Source organism: Anarhichas minor, unplaced genomic scaffold, assembly GCF_050575085.1.
Source record: "Anarhichas minor isolate MPS153535 unplaced genomic scaffold, ASM5057508v1 ptg000009l, whole genome shotgun sequence".
Classification (NCBI taxonomy): domain Eukaryota; kingdom Metazoa; phylum Chordata; class Actinopteri; order Perciformes; family Anarhichadidae; genus Anarhichas; species Anarhichas minor.
The window spans coordinates 396,092-408,126 of record NW_027466455.1 but is presented as its reverse complement, the minus strand read 5'-3'; the positions used below and the strand labels follow the sequence as shown (position 1 = coordinate 408,126).

Genomic DNA, 12,035 nt, shown 5'->3' with positions numbered 1-12,035 from the left:
TCACTGTACCCAGAGGATATGAAAATGCTGATAGGACGGGATGGAATGAGAGGAAAGTGGGCAAAGGCTTTAATGTGAAGAAAGCGTAGATATTTCAAACAAAGTTTCTTTTAAGTGCATCGGTTAGAGTCCAAGTGCAATGCAACAGAATACATGTAATACAGGAGTAGGGGGAGGCTACGAAAGAAACCAGATGACCCAGATGATGTTTCTCAAACGTGGAATTGTTGTGTAACTTTAGTCTAATTACAGTTATGGTTTTGACCTTTTTAAATCCAAGTGAGGTTTACATGGTCCTTTGAAATGGGCCTATACCCTCCTGCAGTGAGAAGTATAAACTAATGCAAACAGATGTGTAGAGAGGGGGAAAGAACAGAAAAGAAAATAATGCTGAATTGGGGAGTTGAGATTTACCACATTTGCTTTTCGCAATGCAGTTTATGCACTAAATGGCCGGTGGAAATGCACGTGTTGAATAAATCATGACTGTGCGAGCAGTCGGGTTGCATGGCTTAAAATAGCTGAAGTTATTTTTTGTGCTTGATTTAGTTGATACTAACCCACTTAATTGTCCAATATCCAATATAATACAAGACTCTTACATGTTGAATGATCACTGACACTGTGTTACAACACCAGCTGTGTTACAACTATCCTGAGAGCTAATTTGGTGTGAAGTGACACAAATCTGTGATGTGCATCATGTCGAATAATCAGCATGATGAAGTCTAGCAACGAGTCAAAGGATGTTTTAGTCAGAACTGTTGTTTTACAAAGACCCATAGACCTACTTTCTGGAAAATACAACTATTAAATCCATTTGTTTTCATGTCAAGGATATCTATAATATTAAAATGCACTGTCATTTGGCGTTTCTAATTTTCTTTTCTATCTCTCCACCTCGTTCCCTTTTCACTTCCCTTTTCCCTCTGATCTTCTTTTCCTGCATCTCCCACTATCCCCTTCCTCTATTCACATCCCTCCTTACCTCTCATCCATTTTCCTCTTTTCCTCTTCCCATTTCCTTCCTCACACTCTTCCACCTGTTCCCTCCTACTCCTATGTTTGCGGTTTTCCAGATCTCGGTAAATATCTTCCGTACTCTCCCACCAAGTGAGAATCCAGAGTTTGACCCTGAGGAAGATGAGCCAACACTCGAAGCCTCCTGGCCGCATCTGCAGGTACATACAAACAATCCTGTAAACCATTTTCTGATGATTTACATAATATCATGCATTTTCCACTTCAGATCTAAGGACAATTTCTCTTGAAAAGATATGTTCAGCAAAATGTGTTGACTTTGGCTTTTTGTTGCTTTAAGCGGTTTGGGAATTGTTGCAATGCCTTTGCTTTGTTTTTAAAGTTAAAGTGAAACACAATGCATGTGGCCCTGCTATATATTATATACTATATTTGAGAGGGTGGACAATACCATAATGCACATAACTCCCTCCAGGTGTTGCTTTTCATGCAGCGTTCAGCATTTATCTGCACATAAACATACTGTACCTAAGCCCGAGGTCCTTTAGATCAGTTAAATCTGCTGTTTAAAGCAAAACTTTGTGCCTAACTGTTCCTGTTTTATCAGCCGGAATCACAAAATGGGGCTCTAGCAAAGAAGAAAATCACATCTTCTTTATTAGACTGCTGGTGTTTGCAGAGTATTAAAGAAGATTACCGTGCTACGTTACCTAGAGCCGCTTTAGAAAAAACATTGTTTGCCATTTTGAAAAAATACACTTTCGAGTTCTTGCCGAGAGTTAGATGAGAAGAATGATACTGCTCTCCTTTCTGTTTGGTCAATGTGAAGCCAGTCCCTGCAGCCTATTAGCTTAGCTTAGCATTAAGACTGGAAACAGGGGGAAAAACTAGCCTGGCTCTGTCTAAACGTGAAGAAAAGCAGTATTTTATCACTAAACTAAGCTAACAGGCTGCTGGCCTTAGCGTACGAGGTAATAATTCCTTATTTGTCCTGAACTATTACTTCAGTACAAAAATACACTACATTACGTCTAATCGTTTACTGTTTGTGCCTCCATTAGCTGGTTTACGAGTTCTTTCTGCGTTTCCTGGAGAGCCCGGACTTCCAGCCCTCCATGGCCAAACGCTATGTTGACCAGAAGTTCGTCCTGCAGGTAATCGTCTCTCTCCTTGCGGTTTGTTGAATCCAAAGCTTTTAAGATGTTCCTAAAACCACGATAAATGGAAAGCTATAAATAAATGAAGCTCTTCCTTGAAACAGCAGGTATTGCAGAACCGAGGAATATTCCGGAGTGCTCTTAAATTTTATGATCTAAGTTGGGGCACATATAAAAAAAGAATTGACTAAAAGACTCAGCAGTTCTTGTTGTACAACTTTTATGTTTAATATCCTGCTGTATTTTTGAAAGACAGTAAAAAATAGTTCATGTAATATTAAGCAGATGGTAAAAATACCACAATGTTTTTACACAGAAATATAACAAATACTAGAGATTGGTGGTCTTTGTCTCCTGTTCGAGATTAGCTTTTTATTGAAGAATAATTCACATGACTTTAAGGTTAAGGTTCAGGTGCAGGAGTGAGGAGGTTAGAGAATGAATGCATTTAGAAAATGGCCCCACAAGAGCCATAAAACAAACCTACTGTATTTGTAATTTGTAATTATCGTGTGTGTGTGTGTGTGTGTGTGTGTGTAGCTCCTGGAGCTGTTTGACAGCGAGGACCCCAGGGAGAGGGAGTACCTAAAGACCATCCTGCACCGTGTCTATGGAAAACTACTGGGCCTCCGAGCCTACATCCGCAAACAGATCAACAACATCTTCCTCAGGTATAGGTTGCCTCCCACCAGCCCACTGCATAGGATTTAAGGTTGCTTGCTATTTATAGCATTTTAACATCAATAAATCAAACATCCGCCAACAAAGACCATCAGCAGGGTGAAAAGCGGTGTTTATGACCTCTGTAATGCATTGCTTTAGCTTGGTGCGTCATAAAAAAGTACAAAACAGGAACATTTGTTACTGAGTTATCAGTATTGGAAGAGTATAAAAACCTCACACATTTTTGGGTTGAAGTCACACGAGATACGTGGAAATTTAGGCTGAATTAGTACATTAGAAAATGAGTGCTGCATATTTAGAGTGGTTCTGTAACAAGGGAAACCAGCCTCACACGAACAGGCCCACGGCATGACTGTGCACATCTGCACTCACTAGAGCATCAATGCATCCCCATCCTGCAGCTATCCGGAGAGTTAAATCCCCGTGCGGTGACTCAAATTTCCTCAAATAATTGGTTAAACAGCTCTGACTAACGAGAGTGCTGTGATGTACAATCATGTTTCATCATTGTCCTTCATCAAGTGTGGCTGTATTGTTGCGTTTGCAATGTGATTCAAGCGAAAGGAGAGCGGCGATGCTGCGACGCACTCTATTTCTGTCTCAGTTAAACTGGTTTCAGTATCATTGTTTGTACATTTTGACAGCTAAAAGATGCAGAATAAGCATGAATGTGCTTCACTGATATTGTAATCCATTTCTCTATCACATGATCACAGAGGTATTAGAGTTGTATTCCAGAAATCGTGTTTATTATCAATTCCTTAGGAAAGTCAGGAACACCAGCCAGGGAATTATATGCATTTGTAATTTATGTGAACAGATTATGTTTTACTATTTCAAGAATTGCAGTCCTTCTTTGAGTCCCTTTTGCTTTTGTTTTGGTTGCTTCTTCTGCTGATGCATCATCCTAAGTCACTCTATGTGTGTATGTTGTATCTGATCTTTAGGTTCATATATGAAACTGAGCACTTCAACGGTGTAGCGGAGCTTCTGGAAATCCTCGGCAGGTTGGTGTCAAATCACACAGACACACTTTGGGGCAAACTCTTCTGCTCTGGAGGAAAGCACGCTTCGTAGTATATCACGACTTAATGAATGCATTTGGAGTTGAGTGTGAACACACAGAGACATACTGTACTTGGCCAGCTGCTCCTATTCACGAGACAGCTGGTAACCCACTGATTTAAGCAACTACGAAAAAAACGGTGACGAAGCACAATCACTTCTGCAACAGCTCAACACAAAAAGCAATTTAATAGGCATTTATTTTAGATTCATTATTGTTCTCTCGTTCTTATCAGGCAAACACAACTGCGGGTGCAAAGACCGAAGGAGTAAGAAATTAGTTAAAAGGCAGGGGGTGAATGAGTAAAGGTGGGTGGTGGCAGGAAGGAGAGACAGAAACAAGAGCGAGTATAAATACACAAATGAGAAATGACTCAGAGGTTTGTATAGTGTGTTGCTTTGTCTCTGAGGCCAGTAAGAGAAATATGAGGAAGATTTAAATGGGAGCGCAAGGGAGGAAGCTGAAACTGATAAACAAACATGTCTTGCTCTCCGCTGGTACTCGTACGCAAATGAATGGGAACAAGAACGGAGAGATGACAGTAATAAAGAGAAGTAAAGGGAGAGAGAAAATGGAGGATGGACACAAACAAGATCGGTGATATTATCTGGTCTGTTTCTAGTCTCACTCCCTCCGTACGCAGAATAATGTTGGAGTAGTTTTTTGGGCGACAAACATTAACCTCATGTCAACTTAACAAAACTGGAGTCAGGGCTAGCTTATTTTAGCATAAAGACTGGAAGAAGGGGGAATAGCTAGCCTGACTCTGTCCAACGTGAAAACATATTGAATCAACAAGTCTGTGCACACCAGTCTAATATGTCACTTCAGTGTGTGTCTGCATTAATAGAATGTAGAGCAAGAGTCAATGACACATATTAACATAATATAGTATAATATGGTACACTATGGTGTAGTTCTTAGCTAATGTTAGCATGACCTCAAAATCTATTTGCTAACTCTGCTGCTGTTAGCTTTTCACTTTGAAAGTTTAAAGTACATGACGACCTAATCAGCCGGCTAAGTAGGAAGCGGCCTTGTTATGCTAACGTGCATAAAAGGAGAGGGTAGTTGCGGTTTCTCTCGGAATAAATTAGACGAAATGGAAGGAGACAGGGAATAAATAAAAGGCATTGAAATAGCGAAATCATCTGTAAGCAAACAAAGAAATTGAGTCAATAAATATTAAATTCTCTCAAGGGCAGTCTGTGCTGGAATCTAGCTTGTGTCTGTCATTATTAGACACTAATAAGAAAGACATGTTTTTAAATGGTGATTTGTTTGAATTCTGGTGTGCTAGAATATTTAGCAAGACAATTTGTCCTTGAGTTTTTGCCAATATAAAGGATATAAAGGATAAAGAGGTTAATACAACATCTGAAACATTTCTTCCAACCCATGACCACCTGACCGAGCAAGTAAATAAAACAATGGTTGATGACTTTTGATGAGTTAATGCAGAGAAGAGAGCGGGAGTATAGAGGAGAGGCGGAATTCAAGGTGAGAAAAGATGGAGGGATGAGGGATGGAGAGAGGATGAGTGAGTGAACAGTGAGTCAGAAGAGGAGGAAGGAGAAGCAAGAACAGGAGAGGAGAGAGAGGTTTGTATTCATGTTGGTGGTAACAGAGGTATTTATAGCTCCTCCCACACACAGAGAGAAGGAGAGAGAGATGGGAGGATTCATTGTACAGAAAGAGAGAGAGAGAGAGAGAGAGGAAGAAGACAGGAGGCAGAAAGAAAGATTAGACGAACAGCAGGAGGGAGATATTATTGAAGAAATGTTCCCTTAAACAAAGATGCTGTTAGGCAGACAGACAGACAGGTAGACTGACTGATTCAGAGAGACTGAGACAAACAGATAAACAGAGACAGAGTGCTCCTAAGACTCATACTTGCCAAGTTTAGTTCCCACTCTTCCGCTGCTCATACTCTTCCCTCCGTAGGCTGAACTACCTCTATGTCAGTCAGTGTAGCTGTGAACAGAGCGGACCACGCATTTGTCCAGTCACTTGGAAATGGACACAGTACTAGAATAGACTCCACCACGCAGGCGAACGCACACGTATACCCAGATGTGAATAGTAGACTTTATGTAAATAAATATCTGTCTATAGAGTTAAAATACCAAAAACATCACCTTGGTTTTGCCAGTAAAAAGCAAGTATATGTATGTAGAGTGAAAGTATTTGATTGTAACTGTCCTTTCCTCCAGCATCATAAATGGCTTTGCCCTGCCCCTGAAGGCTGAACACAAGCAGTTCCTGGTTCGGGTCCTCATCCCGCTACACACGGCAAAGTCCCTTTCCATCTTCCACGCACAGGTCAGTGACAGTTGCCGGCGTGGTCTAGTATTTAAAGTCCTTTGGTTGCATATTACTCTATGGCTAGTATTACTGCCAGTTTCTTTTGATTACTTTGGAATTAAGAACCTTTGAAACCCATATATGCTTTATGTAACACCACCAATGCAACACACAGTACCAAATGTGTTTATATAGTTTGTCGCCATGTCTACATCCGCATGCAGGGGACAGATGTTTATTTAATAGTCTGTTGTACCGTCCAAGGGTTTTTCCATGTGTGTTCATATGTTTTTTGAAGGCCCACATTGATGCTGTTTGCTGATATTTTGTGCCAGATATTATTTTCACCATTTCCAAGCAAAAAAACCAGCATCATAACTCTGAATTATTTAAAATATGTGGTGGTTTTGCAGTTCTTCTACTTGACTGAGGCATGCTTTATTGTAGGTTTTAGAGACCCTACTCCTCCAACTATCATAGAATCAAACTACCTTGTAGCTAATCTTCTGGTTTCTCTACTAAGAAGAGATCCAGGTCTTTTTCTCACCTTGACAAATCAGCCATACATGTCTCTCAAATGGTCGTACTGATTCCTGCAATGTGTGAAATGTACCACTAGGAGGCAGAGTTGGGTCACAGATAATACTGCAGAGCGATGCGCTCACTGTTGAAGTACACTCGGTGTGTGTTTTTGGTTCCTTTGGTGTGTGTGTGTGTGTGTGTGTGTGTGTGTGTGTGTGTGTGTGTGTGTGTGTGTGTGTGTGTGTGTGTGATTGAGGACACAGATGGCAGCCGTTCTATTGTGTGTGTGTGTGTGTGCATTCTGTTTGTGCCACACATTATTTAGTTATGCAGAAGGTACAGTTTGTACAGAGGTATGTGTGTGAGTGTGTGTGTATTCTGGGTTCCAGCATCACCGTGCCCTACATTTCTCCTCCCTGTCTTCCTCCCCGTGGTTCACACACATGCATTATTCACACGCTCAAACACACACTCGGTTTGCCGGGGTCACAGGGGATACATGCGAGTGGACAGAAGTTTTGTGCTCACTAGGTGTGGCTGCGCGAGAGTGAGTGACCCAGATCTGGATCTAAATGTCAAAATATAATATCACAGCAGCACTTAATCATCTTAAATGTTCCTAAGCACCGTGAAATACATTTGAATCATCCCTACAGTAGCTTATGAAGGATTTTCTCTTTTAAATTCACGTCAGTGAATTGTAGTAACAGCTGTTAGAGCTATATTTTGAAGCCACAACATGGTTACACATAATGTATTTCAGCAAAAAGCTAATGCAGCTCAGATCGGACTGTTTTGTATTAAATTTGAACTGAAATTACAAATCGGTTTTGCTAAGAAACCAGTATACCCTTGGTGTTTGGTTTCACTTATGTACCTATCTGGTCCTTTACTTTACTGCAGTGATATTTGAAGTGTTGCCTAGTGTACGTCATTTTTTGTCCAAACTTACAAGGCCGAAACTCGTAATTGGATTGGTGCAATAGCAGTACGGGTGGACACAAAAATTGTTTGTGATATCACTTCAGTTCCCACAGACACACTGACAGTTAAACAGCTGTGGTCTGACGTTGTTTGTAATTGCTTAATCCCATCCATGCCTATGTTACTCCCTGACCTCTGAGGTTACAGGACTACTGGCTGCTTTGAGTTTTGACAGTCTGCAATGTCATGTAGGCTCGTTGAAAAGGGGAAAACAACGCCTCATATCAATGTTCGTATGACGCACTCAAGTCAGTAGCCAGCAGGGAAGTTGACACCGTGTTGAAATGTGAGTCAGCTGCTGCCATGGTAGACGGCCACCTAGAGGCCAGAAGCTCAGACGGTATTGCCGCAAAAATGTTTTTATCCTCGTTTGAAAATTGGAAAAACTTGCTTCACACAAAAATTGAGGAGAATTCCAGTATTGGTTCGACTTAAATCGAAGTGACACTGTGAATAAGTCGGCACGATTCACACAGATCATGCCGGTTTATGTTTATAATTGACAGGGTAATTTAAAGTAGTGCTAAAAGGATGGAAAGGACACTTTTTGATGTGCAGGTTGTAACAAATATGCTGGCAAAAAGCCAACGTTAGAGCTTTCTAGAATGACGTCATCCCCAAAAATAGACCCTGATTTGAACTGTCACCATGCCAGATCAATATTGGTAAAATCTCAGCCTTAAAAAGACTACAATCTCCATAATCCTTAGCCTAACAACGGCCTCCAGCACCCACATATCCCGGCCTGACAACAGAATCCAACATCATATTTACCCCCAAGCAGTATCTCCAATGTCTCGCTAATACTTTAAATGCTTTGACCGACCAGCACCTTCGTTTTAATCCTCCTATTTCAAACTTGACATCCCTGCTTTCACCAGTCCCCTTTTCTTAGCCTCCACTCCCTCTTTCTGCTTCTCTAACCACGTCGTAGTGCGAGGGTGAGGTACAGGAAAGATAGGGATGGAGCGAGAAGAGAAGGCAAACAAGAAAGGTGCACCGTAAGAAGGAAAAGGGATTAGAAGATGAAAGCTGTGGATGATGTGGAAGCCAGACAGGCAGAGAGACAGACAATTGAGCTACAGGTCAGGAACGAGACAAAGACAGAAACAACAACAAAAAGAAGAAAGAAAGAAAGTAAAATGTGATTGCTCTACAAAAAGACAGAGAACAACCATCAATAATCTGACAGTACACAACCTCTACTGTCTGTAAGTCTACAATTATACATAGTAGAGGTTGTGCATACTTTTACATCAATGCCTCTTGAACGTACTTATCTAAAAGTCATTAAATAGACCAGTACAGTAATCATTTGAACAAAGCAAAGGTATAAATAGAACAGAAGAGGAAAGACAGAGGCGGAGACAAGAGGTCTAAACTCTATCTCACATTGCCCTTAAGGGACGTTGTGTGTGTGACATCACTCCTTCCGAAGTAAACACACGCACACACAGTCTCCGTCGCCACGGTGCCCACTCGCCACGGCAACCGGCCGGGGTGGAGGGGGCAACCACAAAACACACACACACACACACAACCACACACACACACACACACACATGCAAGCACACACCCGCTGAATAATAGGAAATGATTGCAGATCATATAGGAGGAGACAAGAGCTGATGTAGAAGTAGACACACACACTTGTGACACATCTCCCCTCGGAAAACTTGTCTTTCCGATCTTTAGCAGTGTGTAATCCTGAGGGATAAGTGCTAAGATCCCCCTTGTCTCCTTGACAGCTTCAGGGAATGTGTGTGTGTGTGTTCTAACCACGTCTCCTCTGTCCTTGCAGCTGGCCTACTGTGTGGTGCAGTTTATGGAGAAAGATGCTACAGTGACTGAATATGTAAGACTGTGTTTCATTACATTATTATACTCACTACAACACACTTACTAATCAAATTTAAGGGATAATGACGGTCCTAGTTTTGTAGATTTTGTTAATTGCTGTGAAAATTGAACCGTGGTGACATTGCAGATAGAAATGTATAGGTTTAAAGCTGCACTCATCCATTTGTTTTTGTTAAAAATGGCTCAAATGATACATGTAATGTGTAAGGTAGTGACAAACCTACAGACTACCTCCTGTACACAACCTGCCCAGCACCAAACGGCAGACAGACAAAGTTAGCAGTTAGCTGGAGAACATAGTGTTAGTCCTTAACATTAGTTTGTTCACCAGTGGTAACTAAACTGTTCGAGGTTGAATTAGAGCATTAGCTATAACCTACTCCTTCATTCACCAACATCATTACAGTAATAACGAGACAATGTTAATGACATATTTCTTAATGCTTCAGCCAAAGTATGAATATGAGTTAATGGAGATGGCACAGATGGGCGCCAGCCAGCTCCCCTGCTGAGCTAATGCCTGCAGTTTATTCATATTAATCCGCTTCATTGTTTCTCTGCAGATCATCAGAGGGCTGCTCAAGTACTGGCCAAAAACCTGCACGCAGAAAGAGGTGAGAAAACAAATAATAAAAAGGCGCTGATGTTTCTTGTAGGACTTAAGTATTGCAAGGTGTTCCTTGAAGTGTCTTATCGTACTTTAATTCACTTCTGGGAGTCACGTGAATGTCGGTTCTGTCCTTTATATATTGATTATAAAAATGTGTTTGTCGGCGTGTCTGCGTATTCAGGTGATGTTCCTGGGGGAGATTGAGGAGATCCTGGATGTGATCGAGCCGTCTCAGTTCATCCGGGTCCAGGAGCCGCTCTTCAAACAGATCGCAGCCTGTATCTCCAGCCCTCACTTCCAGGTAAACACAACAACTCCTACATCCAAATCATGCTGGAATGTCTTTTGTTGTCAAAATGCACCAATCAGTGAAAAAAAAATCCCCAAATAAAACAGTTTTGGGGAGTAATTAGCCTGATACCAGTACCCTAATTGCCTACAGATTTATTATATCGCAATAGAAAAACAAACCACTGACGGTCAGTTCCTTGGATAACTTCAAAAACCGTGGGCACAAACACCAGTCTGATGAAAAGAATCCTGGTACAACTGTGATAAATGAAAGTCGGCTCCTCTGTCCCTGTTTGTTTTAGGTAGCGGAGCGGGCTCTTTACTTCTGGAACAACGAATACATCCTCAGTCTGATAGAGGAGAACTGTCAAGTCATCCTGCCGCTGGTGTTCGCCACCCTCTACAGAGTCTCCAAGGAGCACTGGAACCAGTCAGTAGCTCACAATGACACACACACATTAATTCAACTTTTGGTTTTAGATAGGGGTCAATATGGATGTAACTTTTAGCTCTGCTAGCTACTGTTTTGATAGTGAAAGAAGTATTCAGATCCTTTTTTTTAAGCAAAATGAATAATACTATCATGTCAAAATAATGCATTGTAGGTAAAAGTCCTGCATTCAAAATGTTTCTTAAATAAAGGTGCAGAAGATTTAACAGAAAAGTATACTTCGAGTACCAGAAGTATGGCTGTTGAATAAATGTTGTGGAATAATAAACATTTGCCATTTCCATCTGAAATGTAGTGAATCCTAAATACAAAGTTGCATGAAATTCACATACTCATGTAAAGTGCAAGTACCTTAAAATGATATGAAAAGTAAATGTGCTAAGTTGCTTTCCACCACTGCTAATCATTTAGCAGTTAGCTACACAGCTGCTATGATCTCTAACATCCCAACACTGAGATAAATGTACACGCTAAAACGTTAGCACTAGAGCTAATAATCTACTAGACACATGAATAACCCTCATGTTATGATCCAGGCAACACATAAGGTTGCCAGTGGGGTTAATATCTCCCCAAAACCAAGCTTCCATAACCTCTATCTCCTGACCCATAATGCCTTGGGACTGATGACCGCCCAGGTTCATTATCCTCTTTCTCCGTCTCTACAGGACCATTGTGTCTCTGATTTACAACGTGCTGAAGACCTTCATGGAGATGAACAGCAAGTTGTTTGATGACCTCACTGCCTCCTACAAAGTGGAGAAACAGAAGTGAGTATGACTCACTCTCTTTGTGTGTGTGTGTGTGTGTGTGTGTGTGTGTGTGTGTGTGTGTGTGTGTGTGTGTGTGTGTGTCACTGGATACAACAATGACTTCAAGAGGAAGAACTAGAAGGCTCTTAAGTCATGTTTTAGTCGCTATTTGTTCCATTATCCATCACATCATATTTCACGTTGTGCTGTAAGTATGTGTCGCTTCGGTCATCTTTTTCAACATGGATCACATCATGATTACACTTAGTGTGTTGCCAAGTTTAAAACTCAAGAAGGTGGATACTTTTGGGAAACAAAACTTAAAAGAGTAGTTCAGTATGGAGTTGGAGTCAGGGCATGGTTAACTTTAGCA

General features: G+C 41.1%; 1 protein-coding gene across 1 annotated transcript in view; it reads left to right on the top strand.

Moving 5' to 3' along the window:
- ppp2r5b (protein phosphatase 2, regulatory subunit B', beta) overlaps nt 1-12,035 on the top strand; it is a 31,976-nt gene that overhangs the window by 17,094 nt on the left and 2,847 nt on the right. The window contains exons 3-12 of the mRNA XM_076086936.1: nt 1,080-1,181; nt 2,043-2,135; nt 2,679-2,809; nt 3,770-3,829; nt 6,102-6,210; nt 9,500-9,553; nt 10,122-10,172; nt 10,350-10,469; nt 10,762-10,889; nt 11,579-11,680. Of these exons, the coding sequence (XP_075943051.1) occupies nt 1,080-1,181; nt 2,043-2,135; nt 2,679-2,809; nt 3,770-3,829; nt 6,102-6,210; nt 9,500-9,553; nt 10,122-10,172; nt 10,350-10,469; nt 10,762-10,889; nt 11,579-11,680 (950 nt within the window). The remainder of the gene's footprint in view (nt 1-1,079; nt 1,182-2,042; nt 2,136-2,678; nt 2,810-3,769; nt 3,830-6,101; nt 6,211-9,499; nt 9,554-10,121; nt 10,173-10,349; nt 10,470-10,761; nt 10,890-11,578; nt 11,681-12,035) is intronic.